We start from the raw sequence: 25,275 nt of genomic DNA on the forward strand, positions 1-25,275 counted from the left end.
GGGACAGGCAAGAAGGCATAGGCATGTGGTGTGGCTCTATTGATAAGAGATGGAATTACATTGTTAGAAAGAGGTGATATAGGATCAGAGAATGTCGAATCTTTGCAAACTGCAAAGTTAAAAAACCATAAAGGGGAACATATATAGGACTCCAAATAGTAGCCAAGGCGTGGGGTTGAGATTGCAAAGGGAGCTAGAAAGTGCATGTAATAAGGGCAATGTCACAACTGTAATAGGGGACTTCAATATGCAAGGGAATTGGGAAAATTAGGTTGGTGTTGGATCGCAGGTGAGGGAATTTGTTGAATGCCTACGTGATGGCTTTTTAGAGCAGCTTGTGCTCGAGACTACGAGGGGAAAGGCTATTTTTGATTGGGCGTTGTTTAAAAACCCAGATTTTATTAGTCAGCTTAACATAAAGGAACCCTTAGGAGGCAATGATCATAATATGATTGAATTCATACTGCAATTTGAGAGGAAATAGCATAAGTCACATATATCAGTATCATAATGGAATAAAGGGAATTACAGAGATATGAGAGAGGACTTCCCAGGCGGATACTGGCAGGAATGATGGCAGAAAAGTGGTGGCTGAAGTTTCAGCGAATAGTTCACGAGGCACAGGATAAATGTCTTACAGAAGAAGTAGTTCTGACATGGCAGGGTTAGACAACGGTGGCTGACAAGGAAAGTTAAGGAGTGCATTAAAGCCAAGGGCATACAAGGTAGCAAAAGTGAGTGGGAAATTGGATGTTGCAAGCTTTTAAAAATCCAACAAAAGGCAACTAAAAACACTACAAGAAGGGAAAAGATTAAATATGAGGGAAAACTACCCAATAATATAAAGCAGGATGCTAAAACATTTTTCAGTTACATAAAGAATAAAACGGGGGTGAGAGTTAATATTGGACCACTGCAAAATGAAGCTGGTGAGGTAGTAATGGGGGACAAAGAAATGGCAGATGAACTTAATGGGTACTTTGCATCAGTCTTTACTGTGTAAGTCACTAGCAATGTGCCAGAGGTCCGTGAGTTTCAGAGAGCAGGAGTAAATGCAATTGCTATTACAAAGGAAATAGTGCTAGGCAAATTGAAAGGTCTTGAGGTGGATAAGTCACCTGGACCAGATGGACTACATCCCAGAGTCCTGAAAGAGGTTGCTGAAGAGATAACAGATGCATTAGTCATGATCTTTCAAGAATCACTTGATTCTGACATGGTCCCTAAGGGCTGAAAAATTGCAAATGTCACACCACTCTTTAAGAAGTGAGGAAGACAAAAGAGAGGAAATTAGAGGCCAGTTGTTGGGAAAGTATTGGATCCATTTTTGAGAACAAGGTTTTGGGGTACCTTGGAGACTAATGATAAAATAAGTCAAAGTCAGCATGGTTTCTGTAAAGGGAAATCTTGCCTGACATATCTGTTAGAATTCTTCGAGGAAGTAACAAGCAGGGTGGACAAAGAAGACACAGTGGATGTAATTTTCTTAGATTTTCAGAAGGCGTTTGATAAAGTGCCTTGTATGAGGCTACTTAAGATAAAATCCTATGGTGTTACAGGAAATATGCTGGCATGGATAGAGAAATGGCTGACAGGCAGGAGGCAGCGAATGGGAATAAAAGGGGCCTTTTATGGTTGGCTGCCTGTGGGTAGTGGTGTTCCTCAGGGGTCAGTATTGGGAGCGCTAACTTTCACATTGTCAGTGATTTAGATAGTGGAATTGATGGTTTTGTTGCAAAGTTTGCAGATGATACTAAGGTCAGTGGAAAAGTAGGTAGTGCTGAGGAAGCAATGCGATTGTACCAGGACTTAGACAAATTGGAAGAATGAGCAAAATAGTGGCAGATGGAATACAGTGTTGGGAAATGTATAATAATGCATTTTGGTAAAAGGAACAATAGCAGAGACTGTTATATCAATGGGGAGAAAATTCAAACATCAGAGGTGGAAAGGGACTTGGGAGTCCTCATGCAAGATTCCCAGAAGATTAATTCACAGGCTGAGTCTGTGGTAAAGAAGGCAAATGTAATGTTGCCTTTTATTTCAAGGGGAATAGAATATAAAGTCAAGGAGTTAATGCTAAGGCTTTATAAGACACTTGTCAGGCCGCACTTGGAGTTTTGTCAGCAGTTTTGGGCCCCATATCTCAGAAAGGATGTGTTATCATTGGAGAGAGTCCAGAGGAGGTTCACGAGGATGATTCTGGGAATGAAAGAGTTAACATATGAGGAGCGTTTGGTAGCTTTGGGCCTGTACTCACTGGAACTTAGAAGATTGCAGGGGAACTCATTGAAACCTACCAAATGTTGAAAGGACTAGATAAGATGGATATGGAGAGGATGTTCCCTCTGATGGGGGCATCCAGACTAGAATGCACAGCCTCAAATTTGAGTGGCTGTCTTTTAGAACAGAGGTAAGGAGGAATTTATTTAGCAAAGAGTGGTCAATCTGTGGAATGCTCTGCTACAGATTGCAGTGGAGGCCAAGTCTGTGGGTATAAAGTGGAAGTTGATAGATTCCTGATTGGCCGGGGCATTAAGGGATGTGGTGAGAGGGCAGGTGTATGGGGTTGAATGGGATCTGGGATCAGCCACGATGAATTGGCAGAATGGACTTGATGGGCTGAATGGCCTAAATCTACTCCTATGTCTTATGGTCTTGTGGTCTAATGAGGTTAACTTGCTGAAGTGGTTGGTTTCCTTTGCTCCCCCCAGTATTTTATATTATCCCATTACAAAGATTAATCCTGCAAAAGTCAAAAGATCAATTTAATTGTATAAGACCTTTATGCTAGCTGCTCATTAGTTTTTCAAAAAATCCAACTGAAAGGCAGATAGATCCTTGATTTAATAATTAATCAATGTACTGTACATTTATGTAAACAAATGGCTATCTTAATGGAAGAACAATTTCCTCAAAGTGGTAACAAAGAACACAAATCTCATCCAAAAGGTCTAGGTGGAATTGTTGAAGTGCAAAAATGCTGGAGTTATAATATGAATGTGCACAGACCTAGGTGCAATGGAATTCCTTGGCTGCTTTCTTGTGAATTCATTCTGTGAATTTACCTTTCTTCTCCAAATTTTGTGCATCATTTAAAACACCCAAAAGCAGTTATCCATCATAAGCACTTTATTTACTGCAAGGAAAGCAGTTGCAATAAAAAAATAGTAAAAACAGAAAATTGTATTAAATAAATAGTGAGAGAACCCTAACTTGCAAAATAAAGTACAAATCTTCAACCATGACTTTTAATAATCTGACTTCTAAATACCAGGTATACCAACCAGTCATAAACCTTGTTTATAAAGATGATGCACATTGGACAGTGGCATAAAAATCATGATACCCATCTGAAAGCCCACTGAGTAAAATTTAAAGTTTTAAATTAATATGCCATCTAAAATAACAGAAAAATGGTATTTCAAAACTTACTCATAACAGTATTTCAGGCTTTTTTATTCAAACTTGAATCATTCTTTGTGATTCCTTATTTTATCATCTTTGTAAGAAATTTTAATTTACAAATTTGTTAAATTGAAAATAATTTCTCCAAAATGGTTAACCTAATACAGATTAATTCAGTGTTTTATCTGTATTTTATTCTACAGCTCCTTGGGCAGCAAGGTAGCATAGCAGTTAGCACAACGTTTTACAGTGCAAACAATCTGGGTTCAATTCCCACCGCCATCAGTAAAGAGTTTGCACGTCCGCCCCATGACCATAAAGTTATTCTCTGGGTGCTTCGCCATTAATTTGTTGGTGCTGGAAGCAAGGCAACACTTGCAGGCTGCCTCCAGCACATCCTTGGACTGGATTGGTGTTTGACACAACCAACATATTTTACTGTATGTTTCAATGTACATGTGATAAATAAACCTAATCTATATTGCTGAATGGAGTCAGAGACAGAACTGAAGCTACAAGATCATAGTCGTAATCTGCACCAATGTTGTTGCTGCAATATGTCACAGCCAGACTATTTATGCTCTCTGAGGTTTAATTTCTGTAACCCACAAGAAAACAGTGTAATCTGATAGTTGCAAATCGAATCCAAAGTCAACTCACAACTAAATCTCTGCTTTCTCTTTTTCTTTTAAAACGATACTGCCAGGCGTGTTATCCCTTGTCATAGGCATGATATGGAACTTGTGTTAAATGAGAACGAAAGTTTTTTTAACTCATCAGCTCACTTATGAAAGAGTAGCACTAACTGCTACCAATATGCTTTGCTTTTTAACATCATGGGACAATAGCATTAACTTCTTTCAAAGGCTACTCACCCAAAATTACACATATTGACGTCAAGAAGGTGAGCATAATGAAAACAATTTTATAAATAGATTTCTCAAAAACTATAAAATAAACAAAATGCACATACAGAAACAAGAAAAAGAGTTTCTGTGTTTTCTCAGTCCTATGAGGCCATGCTCTTGTTTCTGATGTTGCTGTTTAATCTTTTTAGAACTTGGCAATCCTACTATCAATCTGTTAATCAATGATTGTGATCATTCTTAGTTTATTTATACAGGGCTTTCTGGCCCTTTGAGCCATGCTGCCCCAGCAACCCCACAACCCTGATTAACATTAACCTAATCATAGGACAATTTACAGTGACTAATTAACCTACCTGATATGTCTTTGGATTGTGGAAGGAAACTGAAGCACCCAGGGAAAACCCATGCAGTCCACAGGAAGGATATTCAGAGACTTCTTACAGTATGGCACTGGAATTGAACTCTGAAATGCTGTGAGCTGTAATAGTATCGTACTAACCACTCCTCTGCTGTGGTGCCCACTCTAGCTTTATAGTTCAGAATATAAAGGCAGGAACAATACACTGAAAGAATGGATAGAGACACAATGTACAGGAGGAAGGAAATCATGGTAAAGTTTTTGGAAGTACTGGTTTGACTATAAATGGAATATTGTGTCCATAGTGAAATGCAAAGGCTGCAAAGTGCTTACAAAAATAAGTGCTAAGATGATTCTAGGAATGATGGAATTCAGTGATGGGGCAAACTTGAAGAAGTCAGTGTTGTTTGCCTTGGAGACAAAGGATATAATGGGCATTATATGAAAAGTCGGCACAGGAACTTCAGGGAAAAAAAGAACATTCACATTGGCAGAAGGCTCAAGAACCAGTACATAAAAAGAGCTATCTTTCAATCAAGATGGCGATCAAGATTTTAAAGATAGAACTTTGCGGCAGTTTCTCTTAGTTGAGGAGTGACCAATCAGTAAGAGGCAGTGTGTAAAAAGAGCTACCTTTCAGTCAAGTCCATGTTCAAGATTTAAAAAGCAGAGCTTCGCAGCAGTTGTCTCTGAGTTGGACAATCAACGTCAGTGGTGCATAAAAAGAGAGCTTTCAATCAGGACGGCAATCGATTTTAAAGGCAGGGTTTCTTTGAGTTGAGCAGCAACCAATCAGCAGGAGGGATTCATTAGAAAGGGCCAATAAAAATAATGCAGGTGCAAGCAGAGCAGCCATTCTTTTGAGCATGCCAGTGTTTAAAATGGTTTTGGCTCATCAGGCTTGGCTGAGGTAAAGTATTTTGTAGGTCTTTCTTTTTCTGTACTTACTTGTTGATCCTTATCAGTTAGGGCATAGTGGTGTGATGAGAATGGCTCCTGGGGCAGTGTTTTGTCCTGTGTGGAATGTAGGAAGTCTGGGATACCTCTAGTTTCCCAGATGAACACATCTGTACCAGGTACACCAAGCTGCAACTCCTGAGGGAATGTATTGAGGAACTGGAGCTGCTGCTCAATATGGGAGAATGAGGAGGTGATAGACAGGAGCTACGGGGGGGGGGGGGGGGGGTAGTCACCCCTAGACTGCAGGACACAGGGTGACTGTCAGGAAAAGGAGGTGAAATGCAAAGCCAATGCAGAGTACACTTGTGGGTGTTCCCCTCAATAATAAGTATATAACGTTGGTTACTATTGAAGGGAATGACTACTGGGGGGGATTCACATTGACTGGGTCTCCGGTACAGTGGCTCAGAAAAGGAGAGAGGTGAAAAGGACTGCCATGTTGATAGCAGATTCTATAGTTGGAGGAACAGAGATGAAATTCTGTGGGGGCACTAGATGTGCCTAGATGGTATGTTGTCTCCCAGGTGCCAGGGTCAGGGATTTCTTGGATTAGGTTCATGGCAGTCTCAAGGGTGAGGGTGAGCAGCCAGAAGTCTTGGCACATATTGACACCAATGACATAGGTAAGAAAGGTCGGGAGGTCCTGAAGAGAGATTTTAGGAAGCTAGGTAGAAAACTGAAAAACAGGTCCTTCAGAGTAGTAATCTCTTGATTACTGCCTGTGCCTCTTGCCAATGAGGGTAAGAATAGGATGATTTGACATGTGAATGTGTGGCTAAAGAACTGGTGCAGGAGGCAGGGGGTTCAATTTATGGATCATTGAGATCTCTCCTGGGGAAAGTATGACCTGTACAAAAGGGATAGGTTACACCTGAATCTGAGGGGGTCTAATATCCTTGCAGGCAGGTTGGCTAGAGTTGTTCTGGAGGGTTCAAACTAATTTGGCAGGAGGATGGGAACCAGAGTGACAGTGCTGAAAATGAGGTACAACACACACAAAATGCTGGTGGTACACAGCAGGCCAGGCAGCATCTGTAAGGAGAAGCACTGTCGACGTTTCGGGCCAAGACCCTTCGTCAGGACTGGACTGAAAATGAGGTAGTTGGTTTACAAACAGAGGCAATATGTAGTGAGGAGCAAAATCAATATTATAGAGCAAAATTGCAGTCAAAAGGATAAGTTGCAATGTAAAAGGCAGACAAAATCAAAAAGGGTGAATAAAGAACTGAAGGTGTTATATTTGAATGCACTCAATATAAGGATTAAGGTAGATTAACGTAGCACATTAACAGATTGGCATGTATGATGTTGTAGGCATCATGGGTGAAGAAGATTATAGCTGGGGGCTTAATGTCCAAGTATACGCATTGTTTCAAAAGAACAAGCAGGAAGGCAGAGGGGGTGGTGTTGCTCTGCTGGTAATAAATGAAATCCAATCATAACAGAGATGAAGGGATGACGTAGGGTGGGAAGATATTGAATCATTGTGGATAGAGATAAGGAACTTCAAGGGTGAAAAGACCCTGACAGGAGTTGTATACAGACCCCAAAACAGTAGTAAGGATGTTGTCTACAAATTACAACAGGAGGTAGAAAATGTATGCCAAAAGGGCAATGTTACAATAGTCATGGGGGATTTCAATATGCAAGTGGATTAGGAAAATTAGGCTGGTGCTGGATTCCAAGAAGGGGATTTCTAAAATGCCTATAAGGTGGCTTTTTAGAGCAGCTCATGGTTGAGCCCTTTACGGGATCAACTATTCTGGATTGGTTGTTGTGCAATGAACCAGAATAGATTAGAGAGCTTAAGGTAAATGAACCCTTAGGGGAAAAAATGATCATAATATGGTAGAATTCACCCTGAAATTTGAAAAGGAGAAGCTACAGTGGAGTAAAGTGAATTACAGAGGCATGAGAAGGGAGGGCTAGGGTTCTGAAAGAGGTGGCTGAAGAGATTGTGGAGGCATTAGTAATGATCTTTCAAGAATCACTTGTTTCTGGAATGGTTCCAGAAGACTGGAAAATTGCAAATGTCACTCCACTTCAAGAAGGGCGAGTGGCAGATGAAAGGAAACTATAGACCAGTTAGTCTGATGTCAGTGGACTGGAAGATGTTCGAGTTGTTTTTTAAGGATGAGGTCTCAGGGTACTTGGAGGCACATGATAAAATAAACAGTAATCAGAATGGTTTCCTGAAGGGAAAATCTTGCCTGTCAAATCTGTTTGAATTCTTTGAAGAAGAGACAAGCAGGATAAACAAAGGAGAATCAGTTGATGTTGTGCATGTGGATTTTCAGAAGGCCTTTGACAAGGTGTCACAGATGAGGCTGCTTAACAAGATATGAGCCCATGGTATTATGGGGAACATTCTAGCATGGATATAGCAGTGTGTGATTGGCAGGAGGCAAAGAGTAGGAATAAAAGGAGACTTTTCCACCTGGCTGTCAGTGACTCGTGGTATTTCACAGGGGTCTGTGTTGGGACCGATTCTTTTTACTTTATATGTCAATGATTTGGATGATGAAATTAACAGCTTTGTTGCAAAGTTTGCAGATGTAATGAAGATAGGTGGAAGGGCATGTAATTTTGAGTAAGTACTGAAGCTACAGAAGAACTTAGCTTGGGAGAATGGGCAAAGAATTGGCAGATGAAATACATTGTTGGGAAGTGTATGGTCATGTACTTTGGTAGAAGAAATTAAAGGGTTGATCATTCTCTAAATGGAGAGAAAATACAAAAAAAAACTGAGATGCAAAGGGATCTGGGAACCTTCATGCAGGATCCCTAAAGCTTAATTTGAGTCTGTTGTGAGGAAGGCAAATGTGATGCTAGCATTCATTTCAAGAGGACCAGAATATAAAAGCAAGGATGTAATGTTGAAACTTTATAAAACACTGGTGAGACCTCACTTGGAGTATTGTAAGCAGTGTTGGGCCGCTTATCTTAGAAAGGATATGCTGAAACTGGAGAGGGTTCAAAAGAGGTACACGAGAATGACTCCAGGATTGAACTGCTTGTCATATGAAGAGCTTTTGATGGCTCTGGGCCTGTAGTCATTAGAATTCAGAAGAATAAGGGGTGACCTCATTGAAACCTATTGAATGGTGAAAGGACTTGATAGAATGGATGTGGAGAGCATGTTTCCTATGGTGGGAGAGTCTAAGACCAGAGGGCACAGCCTCAGAATAGAGGGGCATCCTTTTAGAACAGATGAGGAGGGATTTCTTTAGCTAGGGAGTGGTGAACCAGTGGAATTTATTGCCTTAGGCAGCTGTGAAAGCCATCTTCATGTATAATTAAGGCAGAGGTTGATTGATTCTTGATGGGTCAGGGCATGAAGGAAAAAGGCAGAAATAAAATGGGCTGAGAAGTAAAATGGATCAGCCATGTTGAAATGGCGGAGTAGACTCGATGAGCCAAATAGCCTAATTCTGCTCCTATATCTTATGGTCTTACACCAGCATAGACTTAGAGGGTCAAGTGGCCCCCTGTACTGTAATTATTCTCTGATCCTTTGAATTGTTCATTAGTCCTGTTCAGTATTTGAAGTGAAGACAGGTTGATATTTTGGATTTCATGCCCTAAAAAGTCGTATCCAAAATAGTACATTTTTTTCTACAAATTGATAAAAGTATTGTTTAATGAAAGCAATTTTTGTTTTAAATTTAAATTTCCTACCTATATTGGGACTTCTCTTGATATCTACCATAATTCCCCCATCATAACAAAAGTAAATCTGCTGGCTATCCAGTTTAATGGAATCGGATAAGGATGAATCAGACTTAACTGCAAATTGTTTACTGACATTCTCTGTTTGTGGATAAAATATACCACAGGAACCAACCCCGCAGCAAACAGTATTCCTGAATTGTTCGCTTCTAATGAAGGATGAATATGATATGTAGAGGCAGCAAGTTTGAATTGAGTGCTGATTATCCCAATACATTTTGCCACAATATACATAAACTGTGAGTTCTTGTACTTTAAGATCCCATTATTAGATAAACTGTTGGAGAAGTTACAAAATGTAAAAGTGACAGGTGGCTATATGACCTTCTATGCCTAATCCAGAATTCATTCTTGGCTGAATTATTCTTTGGTTTCAAATGCATTCAGACTCAATTCTCATAGTTTTTGATTCTCCTATTGTATAAAATTGTATCCAAGATAAATTAACAAGGAAATCTAATACAAATTCAACAGGCAAATTTGCACAAAAACCTAAATCAAACCACGTGGTCAACTTACAAGTGAATATATTCTGAGGTTAGATTTCCCGTCCTCATTTGCTGCGTGAATATTCCTGCATGGTAATAATGAATCTTGCTCCATCTTATGTCAATCTTGCTCAACCTATGATTCTGAATCTATGCTACGTTTTACAAGATAACTATTTTGACAGTTTATAGCCAAATACACATTTGAAATGTTATTATTGAGAAATATCTTTGAACAATAGTTGACAGAATCACTTTTATAATGCTAAAAACATTCATCTCGACATCTTAACACAATACTTGTACTTATTGTACAACATCCTACTCATTGCTATCTTGAAAAACTGTTTCTCCTTCAGACCAACCATTAAGACAGCTCACAGAATCAGGAGCCACCAAATAAAAATCATGTGATCCCCCTTACTACAATGTCAGATTGAAAACCCCCAATCAGCATAAATATGGACTGTTATTGGACTAGTGATTCTGTAACTATCATTTTGCATTGTCACTGGTCCATTAGCTGAATCACTTCAGGGAAAGATCACTATAATTACAATCCTGTTAAAATATTATTATTTTGAATACTGGAACCTGTCTTCCCTCTGTTAATTATTAACCACATCTAAAAGAGCACAGAAATCAAACTATCAGAGAACCAAACTACAACAATATTGCAGGACAACTTTGGCCAAAGCCTTTGTGGATAAATAGGCAACTGGGTGCACTGAAGCCAAATTCTGACAGGCTGTAATAATTGTGGACTTCTGACCATATAAAGAAGTGCAGGTGCAGGAGAATTTGAGGGAGAGATTTTATTTTTATTTTACTTAAATTTACTGCATGGAATAGGCCCTTCCAACCTTTCAAGCTGCACCACCCTGCAACCACCACCAACCCCAATTTTACCTTAACATAATCATGGGACAATTTACAATGACCTATTAACCTACCTGGTATGTCTTAGGACATTATATTTGACATTAGATATTTATATATGTCTCAACAAAATAACATTGGCCTTGAGTTACATCTTTGCACAGTCTTTCATTATCTCTGACAAACTTGATCTGATTCTAATGAAGCCAAATTAACAGAATAAAAATATTTGAAGTATTGATCACCCCTGAACTTTTGAAAAAATGTATTTTTCTGATACTTAAAATATGTAAAAAAAATAGTTGAAATTATGGTTTATATCTCTGGCAAGATGCAACCTTCATTAGATATATTTTATTTGAGTTGACCCTAATCTTACTGGCCCCGTATCCCCTTCTCTTTACCTTCCTCCACCCTATCAATCTACCCACCACCCACACACTCCTCCCACCAGTTCCCATACTCACCTCCTTCCTTTTCCCATAGTCCACTGCCCTATCAAATTCCATCTTCTAAGACCTTTTGCCTCCGCCACATATCACCTTCCAGCTTGTTACATCATTCTCACTCACTGCTGCACCTACTTACCTAGAGTCACCTCTCTCCACCCTTTTAGCTTAGCTATCTCCCTTCTATTCAGTCATGATGTCAACCCATAAAGTCAACTGTCCATTTCTCTCCTTAGTGTTACCTGACCCGCTGAGTTCCTCCAACACTTTGTGTGTTGCTCCAAATTCCTAGTATCTGCAGTCTCTCTTGTGTCTCCTTTAAATATAATTTTGCTTGGAACTATTTGTAATATGTAAGTGGAAAGTACTAATGTAACTCCTATTAAAAATTAGAGGAGCAACACATTCATGTTGAGCCATTTTCAATCATTCAGTGTTTTCAAATGATAACTTCAGATCCACATGAACCTCATTTGGAACTTGGGGTTTTCCATTTCACAATTTAACCTTCTTTTACTTTTACTTTTTTATATACTCGTTCAGTTCTCACTCAATCCTCCTTCACTTCCAGAAACAGTTTGAACTTTCAGTGTAATGACAGTTCCATATGCTAAAATGGGCTTGCTGAGCATCGAGGCCACTCAAGTCTTCCCTCAAAAAATCACCAGTGTTTTTAAAATAATTAATTGGTTGTTTTATTGCAGCATCTCAGTGAGGGAACTATTGGACATGTATGCTTCTTGCGAAATATGATATTTTAATATTCAAAAGACTCGGGGACCTGACAAAACATTTCTGAATGTGTGAATTTCATTGCCTGTCTTGCATCATACTATACAAAAATTATCTTTCATTTATCCACTAAATGCATTTTAAAGCTGAATATAATGTTATATAATATGCTTAAAAGAAAAAATGTATATGATCAAAGACATTTTCCTTCATTTGGTGCAAAGTTGTTGACAAATTCCATTAAAAAATTCAGAAAAAAAAACAAGTTATTTACAGGTAAAACCTGTGGCAGAGAAGGTAGGAAATGTCTGATTAATACTTTTTGAATCATAAAAGCAATGTCATAGCATTTTAAGCATCTTTGCCTTAAGTCAACATCATTTAATGGAGAAACATCATTTTTTAAAGAATTATAATTAGATTTTCATGGAGGTGAGTATATATTCAAAAGCAGACACCCAGTGTTTTTGCAAAAGATGCTCTTTTTCTGTGAGTCAATTACTAAAGAAAACTGGATGTTGATTTTCTATCTGTAATATTACCTGGCCCCACACCCAGATGTCAATTTATCTACAAATAATTACTTACAGCAGGAAACTGAACCATTTGACCCAACAAAACCCTTGACAGAATGTACATTCCACAGGAATCCAGTCCCGTCCTTCATCTTGTCTCATCAACAAATATTCCCTTTCTTCTTCATATCTTTATCTAGCTTCTTCTAATTATAACTATACTACTCACTTCAACTGCTCCTCATAGGAGAAGTACGTTTCACATTCTAATCACCTTCTGCCTGGTTCTAATCTCCCCCAGAGGACAAAACTTTTTCTCTACATCAGCCCTGTGGATAATCATAATCCCATAGAGCTCTATCAGGTCAGCTCAGTGGTACTGAAGTTAACCAGAAACTTGGGTTCAGCTTTGACCTTTTGTGCTGTCTTTGTAGAGTCTGCGCACAATGTCTGTTTCCTCTGGCTGCTCCAGTTTGCTGCCATGTCCAAAGCATGTTTGTAGGTTAATTAGCTATTGTGAATTACTTCTAGTTCAGTCTGCGGCAGGAAAATGAGTGGTGAGTTGAAGAGTACATCAGAAAGAATAGCTGTATAAAATTGTAAGTGGCATAGACAGGGTAGGTGAATGTTTCCCATGGTAAGGATATCAAAAACAAGAGGGTCTTGGTTTAAGGTGAGAGGAAAGTGATTTGAGGGGCAAGTTTCATACACAGATTCGTTGATATTTGTAACTTGCTGCCAGAGGAAATGGTAGAATCAGATGCAATCATTATATTTAAGAGGCTTTAGAAAGGCATAGTCAGTGCTGGTGACTGGCAGTGATCAGTAGGAGTAGGTGTTGGGACAACTCTCTTCACATTATATGTCAATGATTTGGATATTGGAATTGATGGCTTTGTGGACAATGCAAAGATAAGTGGAGGAGCAGGGTAGTGTTAAGAAAGCATGGGAGTCTGCAGTAGGACTTAGACAAATTAGGAAAGTGAGAGAGGTGACAGATAGAATTGTTATGGTCCGGTCTGTTGACTCCTCATTTCTGTTCATTTCCTTTCCCCATGTTCTACAGGGCTCCTTGATTAGGGCACCTGATTGTCATCCGAACCGGCAGCATAAAAGCTCCGGCTTACATCTACTCGGGGCTGGACCGTCACCTCGGCTAGTGCGGCAATGCACGTTCCGAGCCGCCAAGAATAGTGGACTCTAAGTTGCTTCGGTGCCTGGGGTGCTTTGGGAATTCTGTCGTTTTCATGTCCAGCTGAGTATTGCTGGACGTTTGCCGCTAGTCTGAGTCAAGATACGCATTGTCTGTTGTTGTTTTTGTTTTGTTGTCTCGTGTCCAGCTGAGTATTGCTGGCCGTTTGCTGCTACTCTGAGTCAAGATATGAATTATCTGTCGTTGTTTGGTTTTGTCGTCCCATGTCCGAGTTCAAGTCCGGGCTCTGTGTCCAAGCTCCAGGTCCGGGTGCCTCTGGTTGTCCAACGTTCACGTCCACATGAGCATCTAATCCTCGCTCCCCAGCCTTCCTCACAACTATTAATAAACACACTTCTGTCAATGCTACCTACGTGTCGGTGTTCTGCACTTGGGTCCACTTCCCAATGCGATTGCAACAAGACTATAGTGTAGAGAAGTGTATGGTCATGCACTTTGGTAAAAGGAATAAAGACATAAACTATTTTTAAATGGGAAGAAATTTCAGAAATCAGAGATGCAAAGGGACTGAGGAGACCTTGTGAAGATTTCCCTAAAGGTTAACTTGCAGCTTGAGTCAGTGGTAAGGAAGGCAAATGATGTAATGCTGAGCTTTAGGAAGTGTTGATCAGAACACACTTGGAGTGAACAGTTTTTGGCCTCTTATCTAAGAAAGGGTATGTTGGCATTGTAGAGGGTCCTGAGTTGGTTTACAAGAATAGTCCTGGGAATAAAAGGGTTAAAGTATGAGGAGCATTTGATGGCTCTGGACCTGTACTCGCTGGAATTTAGAAGAATGAGGAGGGATCCCATTGAAACTTATGAAATATTGAAAGGTTTAGACAGAATGGATGTGAAGAGGAAGTCTAGGACCAGAGGGCATAGAATACAAAGATGTTCCATTAGAGCAGAGATGAAGAGGAATTTCTTTAGTCAGAGAGTGTTGAATCTGTGGAATTCATTGCCACAGATGGCTGTGGAGACTAGCCATTGGGTATATTTAAAGTGGATGTTGATAGGTTTTTGATTAGTTAGGGTGTCAAAGGTAATGGGGAGAAGGCAGGAGAATGGGATTGAGATGGATAATAAATCAGTTATGATGGATTTGGTGAGCTGAATAGCCTAATTCTGTTCCCATGTCACGAAAGGATATAAACCTAATAAGGGCAAATGGAATGAATGTAGTTAAGCAAAAGGGTTAGCATGGGCATGATAGGCTGAAGACTCATTTCTGTGCAGTGCAACTCTTTCACACCATCACTTAACCATGTTCTCCAGTGCACTTTAATTTCAGTTTCATGTTGAGTTTTCTCTCTGCTTGTTACAGGTGAAATCTTCCTCACATCTCGTTAGGGCATTTTCTTCAATAACAAATCATCTGTAAAACTGAAGTTAGAAACCATGAAAATTGCCTAACATAGGTGTTCTTTCATTGCACATAAAGTAATAAATTCATTGCACTTCATTTTAGCAGTACAATATTTTAAAATAAATGATAGTAAATCAGTGGCTGGCTTTACATTTTTTTCCTATTTTTATTCTAAATTTAAATAAATCACTCTGCTGTTCCTTGGCTTAAGCTTGGCCATTTGACGTTTACACTATTGCTTCCAATCAACTTAACCCCAAAGCGACATGCTAGAACACTGACAAATGCAAGCTCTTATCATTCTGAGGGGCATATATGTAAATCTCCAAATTGTAAGAATTGACTTGATTATTAGTGAAAATCTAGCCATTTACAAGGGGTGGAGTGGAATCTATCTTCTTACAACAGTTGCAAAAAAGCATGGGGATAAATAGGACTTCTATCTTTGTAGTCACGCATGACTGTTATCACTAAAATGTTTCATTAATGCTTAAAGAATGAACCTCAATGAAAAAAAAACAATAACAAAAAAATGCCTGATGCACTTGAGTTCCACTCAGGTCAAGTAGCACCAGTGTAAAGAGAAACGGTTACAGCTTCAGGTTGAAGGTCCTTTGTCAGAATTTGTAAATGGAGAAAACAAGCTGTCCTTCAGTTGCAGGAAAGGTGAGAGGGGGTTAGGCAGAAGAATTGAAATATCACTGATAGGGTGAGACTAAAGGGGTTTATTTAACCATTAAAGTAGTAGTTAGAAGCACATTATGCTACTTTGTGTATAGAATGTGTTGTTAACAACAGGGATTGTGGATCACCTAGCTAGCCTGACTATATTAGTACATAAAAAAGTGGGAGGCTGAAATGGCAAGTACAGATACACACATAATTTGATGTCTATTTACCAACAAAAAAACAGATAGATCTTCACCCACAGATGTTAACAGAAAATAACACAGCATTGCATTGCCAGCATTCCTCTAGCAATGTCTTGATTTTAAATTTCTCAAGACTTGATTTCAAATCTCTTCATGGCCTTGCCTCTCCATGAATTTGTAACATCCTCCATTCTTCCACCATCTCAGTTTTCCTCCAACCCTCACAACATTCAGGATTTCTATCACTCCATAGCTGACAACCACATCTTCAGTTATTTAAAACACGATCTATGCCATTCCAGTCAGACCCCCTCTCTGCTACTTTTAAGATTAACCAGTCTAACATTGACTGACCTTTTCATCACATATGCCTTTGTTCCTTTGTGTTGAATTTTGTTGGATACTGCTCCTGTATATGCAAGGCACCTAGTGATATTCTTTAATAATTGGCTCCCAAATTGGCACAAGTGTCTATAGCTGCTAGGTTGATCTTGGTACTAAAGTAAGAATAAGTATGCTCCTTCTGTTAAAGTTATTTTTCAAAAGCACAAATTGATCTCTTTTGTAATTACAGGTGACAGGGAATTTATCTACCTATATTAGTGCATTGAATCAATCAATGGTGATTATGGTAATAAATAGTCAATTTTAGTTTAAGTTTATTCATTTCTTTAGCACTGAATCTCTTATCAAGTAACTGCATCCCTTTCCACCGCTGAAATAAGCATTTTATTAACTATGTGATTGCTGAAATGTCTATTATTTTCATTTTCATGATAAATACTTATTTTTATACCTGTAGGCGACATTGCACTATGTACTGCATCACATGTAAATCTAAGGTGTTGTTACCTTTCTTTAACATAGGAGGTGTCATGCCACAAAGTACAATCTGGATACCGTATCTAGTTGTACATTTAGGTCAGTTTTAGATTTGTTAAGGATACAGCTTGCCTACAAAATTGCAGTAATTACCCTTAACAAATTCATAATTTATTCAGTACTATGGTAACTGCAAGGAATGAAAATGGCACTGTGAAAATGCCAGCTTATTCTTCCACTCTGTAGCTCAGTACTGATTGCAAAATGAGCACGGCAGAATATCCTTTTGGTGCAACGCAGAAAACAGTTAAAGCAACAGCATCAAAATAGTAGCTTGTATTTGCACAGAATTGGGTGGCAACTATTCTTTTCTCGCCACTTTAATATTTGCAAAGTAAATTAAGATGTCTGCTAACTTATAGTTAGTATGTCTTTGCCACATTTTCTGTGCTTTCAGTGGCTGGCTGATGTCTAATTTTAAGGGATAAGGATAGCCACCCTGTACAGAGAAAAGAATCAAACACAATTCTAAAACACTGCTTTGTTATATTGGTCAATCTACTGTACCTTTAACAAGCACATCTTGTGCGTATGCACAAGGAGGTTAGAGGGCAGGAAGATTATTTTGGTTGAAACATGGCAAAGGAAGGGTGTCAGGAGGAGACCATTTCCCTGAATGTAGACTTTGGAGAAAATGTAAACTCCTTCATAAATTTTTTCATTATTTCAAACACATAAGGAAATCTTCCCTACCTTAAAACTGCAAGTATCACATTCTCCTGATCTAGAACACTTCAGCATGCTGCACAATAACAGAAGTAAAATTGTTCTTTTCAAAATCTCCTTTTGCTTCTTTTTCCTGACAAACTTTCTTCAAGAGTTTAATGAAAATCAACAGTTGGAACATTGACAGCTAACTAAACATGATTGACATGGAGTTAGTTATGCACCAATCCATATCATGAGTTAGAACATGAATGAGTTAGTACACTGATGTAGATATCTGAAATGCTTCAAAGATTCAAATCTGAATTTAGAATGGGATTTCTAAGAAGTTTATACAAGATCTTTTAATACTTTTGAGCCATAATTATATACTAAATTGAACATTTGAATAAAACATTTTTTTCAAATTTTCTCTGCATCAATAATTGAACCTTATGACTTACACAGGTTTTACACTGCAAACAATTGATTACCCAAGTTTGCAAACATTTCACTTCGTTGTCAGAAACTGCAAGTAAAAAGACTGTATAAATTTATCAAATAATGCACATGAAAATGGCTAGTTTACATGGATAATTAAGCAAACAAAAATATAATTGGCATTATTCAGCAAATGGACAATGATTCAAAGATTAAATTACAAGAAGAATTACAAATGGGTAATTCCAGAAGTGCCTTGGACTCATTCAATGGTACACAGCAATAGCAGAATGAAAGAGCACGTTCAATCTTCCCCATTCCCTACAGGCACTGGCTCTCAAACATCAACCAGTGGAAGGTGCTGGATTAAGTAATCCTATTCCCTATGGGGAAAAGAGCAGGATGACATAGAAAATGCCATAACACAAATGCTTTACATCTTCCTATGGCCGCTTCAGAGCCGCCTCAGCAGCCAGCTGGTTACAATCTGGATGACGGAATAAAGTATGCCAATGGGAAATGATGTGTTGGGTACAACCCTAAGCAAACTGATTAAAGAAACACAATCTTCAAAAATAATCACTGCTTCAGCCATTGAATTCACAGTCAAAAATATTCATAGATAGATGATTTTTAAAAATTATATTGTTATTTATATATTCCACTATTGGATATAATCACATAGTTGTCTTTTATTGCTGTCCATAATACATAAAATGCTTTGCAGAACCCTTAGATTTCTAAGTTTAGTCAGATAGAAGATCGCTATAGGAGGTTACTGTAGAATTTGTTCATTACGTTTTTCTTGGTTTATACTTATTTGAAGGAATCCTTTTTGCAATTGGTTTTGGGAATTCACCATACAGCAAGGAACGTATCATCTGAAACAAACAGCGAGAAAAGCAGTATCCTTGGAGAACAATTCTGGGCGGTTTCTCTGACGTGGCGGAGTCCTGTTGAGGGACCTTTTTTTGAGGCATGTGGTAAGCTTCTGATTTGGGTCCGCTACCCGGCAGGAGAAACCCAGGCCTTTCCTGCATCCTTCTTACTAATACTGCTTCCTTATACCGTTCTGAGTCAGCTGTCTGTCCAGTTTGCCACGGACCCCAGACCAGAGTGGTACTGGGTAGGGAGCTCCCTCGGTAAGGATAGGCTTTGTGAGAAAAGGAACTCGCGAGAGTTCTGAGCATGGGGAGAAGGTGGGACCCTGTCGTGCGGGGAGAGGGGCACTCTGTCTCGCGGTGAACAAGAAGAAATGGGCACCCTCTGTCGAACCTGCTGCTGCGGCGGCGAGTGGTAGCCGCCAAACTGTGACTCACACGGGGGCTGTGAGCTCTGTGCGGGGAGACTGGAGAGATGCGGCATCATGGCCGTGGTGGTAAAGTGGGCTGAGAAATGCTGGTAAGGGACAGTCTCCATGGCCTGAACGCTGCAGTTACCATAGGATGGAACAGACGCCCACATATTGCAGTTTAGCGTTTGAGAAGGATGTTCCTCGACCGTGGTCCCTCCAGGCACGTCGTTCACAGGGCCGGAAAACATACAGGCATCCCTTAAATCTTGTTCATTCCGATACGGCGGATTCATCACCTGCTGGTCATAAGGTGGCGGACGGAAATAATGTTCATCAGCAAGGGAAGCGGGCCCTTCCAGAAAGGGTCGTTTACAGGGCAAATCTGGGTGACCATGGGCTTCTGAAAGTGAAAATGGGGGAAAAAAAGAAAGTTACAATCTGAAACCGACCAAGATATCATTCAACTTCAATGACACTTCGCGACTTATTTGTTAATTTTAAAACAGCGTTTTAAAAATGTTATTCTAGAAACCGATTGAAATAGGACACGGTATAACATCCAAACTGGTTCAACAGGAGAATTCGACAATCGGTGTTATCCTTCGAACTTAAAATGACTCTTCAAAAACGTCCTTACAACTCATGAATGAAATAACTTCTTATTCATTTAGCTACAAATTGAAGTAAATGGAGACGAAACGATTTTCTCAGGGTGAATATTTATCTTATCCCTATCTTCCACGATCTCCTTGTGACGGCGTGGGTTTCAACCCGCGTCCTAAGGTTGCTGTGTTAATTGGATGTCGGGAGAATCAGAGCGGAGTCGATGTCAGAGAATAGGTTACGGGGGTATAGAGGGGTAGTGGACGCATCAAGGGCACCGACTAACAAGGGTTAGTTAGCGCCAGAAGCGTGACGAGACAGGCGGGCTGCTCGGCGTAATCCTCGTTGATTTGATTTGAAGCAAACGACACATGTACGTTTCAACATATATGTGACAAATATAGCTAATCTTCTAGACTTGATGCGCCCAATAGCCTCATTCACAGTAGTAAGAAACTATGAGGCCAAAAATAAAAATGACAACAGTGTATTGCATCCCCAAGGTTGTACTTCCAGCATCCGTGTTGAGTGCGGCGAGAGGGGCGAGGGGTGCGGAGGGGTGGGGGAGATGAAGATGATTATTAAAGGCGACACAAGAGACTGGAGATGCTGGAATCTGGAGCAACAAACAATCTCCCGGAGGAACTCAACTGCTCAATCCGCTGAGATCCTCCGGCAGTTTGTTTATTGCTGATTGCTACAGGTGTTGAATAGTTCGCAGTATAAGAGTACTATCGAGTCGCCACACATCTAACCAGATGAAGTGGCTTTCTATATATTTTAAGTAACACCTGTTGGGTATTTCAACCTTATACATGTATGTTCTTATAACGTTCTTAAGTTGCTTTTTGATGCAAGTCTTGATTTTTCACGCGCATATTTCCAAATGTCGATTATTTTCTAAACAGTAGTCCAAATTTGCCGTTACGGCGGATTTGATCTAACGTAATTCGTCACATAAGGGTATATTTTCATTCTGCTTAATTCTTCAGCACCCGCCTCTATTTGCATCATTACTTGGTTGCCTGAGCAGCGAGCAGTCTGCAGCTGCCATTATAACGAAAAGGTGCAGAAGGAACCTCCTTGGATTTGTTCTGTTTTTCCTAGTAACTTTTCCCATTTGAAAACCTGAGAACTAGGCGACGAATTTTAAAAGTAATCGGCAAACCATCGGACAAGATTTTTCTCCCATGCCATGAGTTGTTGATTTGGACTGCGCTGTATGACACAAGTGGAAGCAAATTCAATATTAACTTCCAAAAGGGAATTTGGCGAATAGTTGAGCGGGAATCTCTGGCAAAGTTCTGGGGAGAGGCCAGAGGGTCGCCCTTTGAAAGAGCCACTACACATTATTATCTGCCAGATGAAGTCCCGTGCGATTCAATTCAATAACTGGTAAAGATGTGCTGAATCACGTCCACTGAGGGTAAAGAATTTCTACACTTAACTCTGCCCTCAATAGCGGAGTTCCGCGCTATCCTAAAACCAATTCAACGTTTATGCCCAAAAGCCTGAGCTGCTGCGGATTCTGAGGCTGAAAATAGAGAAACTTGAGTTCAAGGGGAAATCACAGAATCCTTCACTCGGTATGTTTCAAAGCTCCACTGGAATTGCAATTACTCTGCGGATCACCAGTCTAACTTAACGGGAATGATTCGGCACATCAGTCAGCAATATGTGTTCGCATTCTTGGCGAGTTGTAGGACTCGCAGACAGCACTGGAATAGGCTGCATTCACAAAATGCTGGAGGAACTCAGCAAGTCGGGGAGCCGAGCAGAGGACGTTTCGGGCCCTGCATCAGGATTGGAAAGGAAGGTGGGAGAAGCCAGAATAAGTAGGGGGGAGGGAAAGGAGAAGAAGCTGGCAGGTGATAGATGAAGCCAGTTGAGGGGACAAGTGAGTGGGTTGGATTAGGTTGGGGAGGGGAAGTGAGGTAGAGAGCTGGGAGGTGATAGTTGGGAGAGGTAAAGAGCTGAAGAGAAAGGAATCTGATAGGAGAGAACAGTGGACCATGGAAGGAAACTGGCCTTTCAGCCCATGTAGTCTATGCCGAACAAGTTGTCTACCTGAGCTAGTCCCCATTGCCTGTACCTTGGAATGAAGGGACACTTTCCATACAGTTGCTCATTCAGTGAGTTCCATGCCATAGCTAAGCCGATCAAAGTGTAAGTGACGATTCCATCCTCCCAGACAAGGCGGAGAGTGGGTTGTCCCTTACTTCCTTGCCCATCCTAATCTCTGTGGCATATGTCAGTTCTCTCAATCAGGGATTATTGAGAAAAGCAGCAAAAAAAGTACAAGCAAACACATTAAAAAAGCGTCTAAGGACTTAACCTCTTGTGAAACCAAGCTGCAGTGAGAAAGGGAAAGGTTTTATATCGATTATGTTTAGCGAAATGAACACTATGCCAGGATTGATCCAAATGGCCACCAACGAGCGCAAAGTAGACGTCGTTGCCTCGCGATGCCTCGCAGCAGCGAGGTCTCAGGATTAAGTTCAAAGTAAATCTATATCAAAGTGCATATTTGTCACTATTTTCAACCCTGAGATTTTTTTCTTTCGGGTATTCAGATCACCAGGAGCGGGACAGCGCTCTTTGTAGATATGTTCCATGGTGGAGCGGGCTTTATCCGTGACGAAGTGAGGTGTTTTATAGAAATAGGAATGTAGATCGGGAGTGCAGGATACCGGGGCGTTCATTGCCAACGTGTTGACAAAAGTGCAACAACATTTGGTGAGAACCAGCATAAAACAACAACAGCAAAAGAAGAAAACAAAAATAACTTTATAAAGAACCCGTTCATTTGTCGGTAAAATGCTATTCCCTTTGACTGCACTTTTATTCCAGAGTATGTGGACATTTCAGTAATTTACTGCCACCTAAGTGGAAACAGCTTGTCCGAGGAGAAATCGGAGGAACGTTTTAGCTCTGTTATAAAAATACCATTACTGTATAGCTACAAAGACAAATCTCCTCAAACACTGATCAACAGAAGGAACGTTTATCAGCCTAAGCTCGGTTAATTACCAACCATCTGCTCTCAGAGCCGCTCTTGTAGTTACCCAGACACCAGCAATACATTTTCCATCACATTCCCCAATAGACTCAACAACCCTTTTTAGTCACCTTATCACTCTTTCTCTTCTGTCCTCAGCACAGTCAAACTGCAGTTTCCATTAATGTCAGTCAGATAAAGACACGCCAATGAGTAAAATACATTCAAATAAAGGTGTATGCTGGATTGCCTATTTATATAAATAATGTATAGTTTATAAAACGTATTTAGAAGTTAATAAATACCTTTTATAAGTGATAATGACCCAGAATTTGCGGCGCGAAATAACCTTTAGGCTGTCATTGTACATCGTCAAAAATGGGAAACGTCTGGACTGTGCGAAAGTGGGAGTCCAGAAGTTGTTTTCTCAGTTTCTCGGCTGCTCCACCGGGAGCGTAGTAAATCAGCGACTGGCTATCGTATTCCGCTTCTGAGAAATAGTTCTACTGACAATAATGGGACCGAAGTTTGGAAGCCGGGTTTAATCAGTTCCGCATTGTGCGTTTAGCGCGCGTGTTAAGTTGGAATAAATAGCTATAGAGAGACTGAAAACGAAAACAGGAAACAGAAACTTTCCAGTTCTAATGAATGACCGTTGACTTTATTTCTTTCTGCCTCTGACCTTCCAGCATTTGAAGATACGAGAGGTTGCAGAGGCTGGTATCTGGAGCAACAAACAATTTGCTGGAAGAAGCATGGTACAGGATTTCGGCCTGAAACGTCGACGATTACTTTTCCTGCACAGATTGTTTCGACCCGCTGAGTTCCTCCAGCAGGTTATTGGGTGGCGTAACGGTTGGTATAACGCTATTCCAGCGCCAATTCTCCCTGTAAGGAGTTAGTACGTTCTCCTGTGACCGAGTGGGTTTTCTCTCCGCGCTCCCGTTTTCCCCCACGTTCCAAGAACCAATAGATTAGTAGGTTAATTGGTCACAAGAGTGTAATTGGGGGCGCAGGCTTGTCGGGCTGGAAGGTCCTGTTACCATTATTTGCTCTTGCAATATTTTCAGTTTTTTATTTGTAGCGCATGAGTAAGTAAGTTGGAACTTGCGTACAAAGCTGGAAATATTATTTAATAACCTTTTTAGCCCCAAACCATCTCCTCAGACAGATATCCCAGGAGAGCCCATTTTTACTTTTTCTTTCAGATTGCCTCCACTTTTGCACAATTCCCTCTTTATTTTGGTCCCTATCAAATTATTAAGAGTTTAGTAATAAATAAGCACATTGAGCTCCCTGGTTTGCTGTCTCTGTAAGTTCTTAAGTAGATTTGGATATTTTATCAGGCTTTTGCAACATCAGTACAGTATTGGATATATCTGATGTCTGGCAGTATATGATTTGAAACGGTGAAATCTGTCCCAGAAATGGTTGAAAACTTGTCGGGAGCTTTCTTCAGAGACTCCAAGCACTACAACTTCACTGCCGACATCAAAATTCAGGATAATGTGTGGGCAAGAGCCTGAAATCTTCCCTTTCCAATGCAAAATTCGAAACGTGTCCCAGGCAACTTTGTAACTGTGGACTGTGAGGAGAGAATGGAAATGTCTGGAATTGAATAAGGTGCCATCAAGTGGGCCATTTTATCTTGGATTTTGTCCATTTTTTAAATGACAAAAAGTATATAAATATTTTGTTTACATCATACAATGCATTTGTTATATTCATTTTACATAGAATGCATTAGGAGTGTATATTAAATGCCAACTTTTTGACAAGATCCAAATCCTGAGATGAATAGTTTTAAAAAGGTGCAATATGTAAAATGGAACACATGATTTAGAGTTTGGCCGTACATACAGTGCACGGCCCTAGACTTTTTAAATATGATTTCAGATAGTACGGCCTCCACAGAGCCCTGATTTCAACATCACTGACGCTGTCTGGGATTACCTGGAGAGACAGAAGCAAGCAAGACTGCCAAAATCTGCTGAAGAACTGTGGCAAGTTTTCCAAGATGCCTGGAACAACTTACCAGCCAATTTTCTCATAAAACTGCACAACAGTGAACCTAAGAAAAGTTATGCAGTTTAAAAGGCAAAGGGTGGTCACGCCAAATACTGATTTGATGTAGATTTTTACTGCTTTTTATAGTGTTTTTTGATATTTGGAAACTATTCCTTTATTTTAAAAAGCATCATCACTTTACAGAATTTGATTCACATGTGCCTAATGGTTTTGCACAGTACTGTAGCTATTAATGTATAGAGGAGAACTTGCTCCAACTAGCTACATCTCACTTGCGGCAACTAGCCCAAGTCATTTGCAGCCATGTCCATTTTTAAGTCATGCTATTGATGACAAGGCTTAAGAGGGAAGAGAATTGGATCCAATTTCTGTTCACAGCAGGTCTGTGGTCCTATAACATCTAAACTGTGCCAGCTATAAAAGTCAATGACAATATTTTTACTATTTGTCTTGTACCTTCAGACACTGCTTCCTTTACCTTCTCATTTTCATTGTGTTACTATTTTGCTACCTTTGGTCCAACCACTGGATAAAGGGAGAAAAAGTCAAAAATAATGATGAATA

General features: G+C 39.9%; 1 protein-coding gene across 1 annotated transcript in view; it reads right to left on the reverse strand.

Annotated features, from left to right (window-relative positions):
• Nucleotides 1–17,936: 17,936 nt before the first annotated feature.
• Nucleotides 17,937–25,275, reverse strand: part of tbx4 (T-box transcription factor 4) — an 85,846-nt gene continuing 78,507 nt past the window's right edge. The window contains exon 9 of the mRNA XM_059971431.1: nt 17,937–19,482. Within this exon, the coding sequence (XP_059827414.1) occupies nt 18,866–19,482 (617 nt within the window). The 3' untranslated portion in view covers nt 17,937–18,865. The remainder of the gene's footprint in view (nt 19,483–25,275) is intronic.

This window comes from Hypanus sabinus, chromosome 6 (genome assembly GCF_030144855.1).
Source record: "Hypanus sabinus isolate sHypSab1 chromosome 6, sHypSab1.hap1, whole genome shotgun sequence".
NCBI lineage: Eukaryota > Metazoa > Chordata > Chondrichthyes > Myliobatiformes > Dasyatidae > Hypanus > Hypanus sabinus.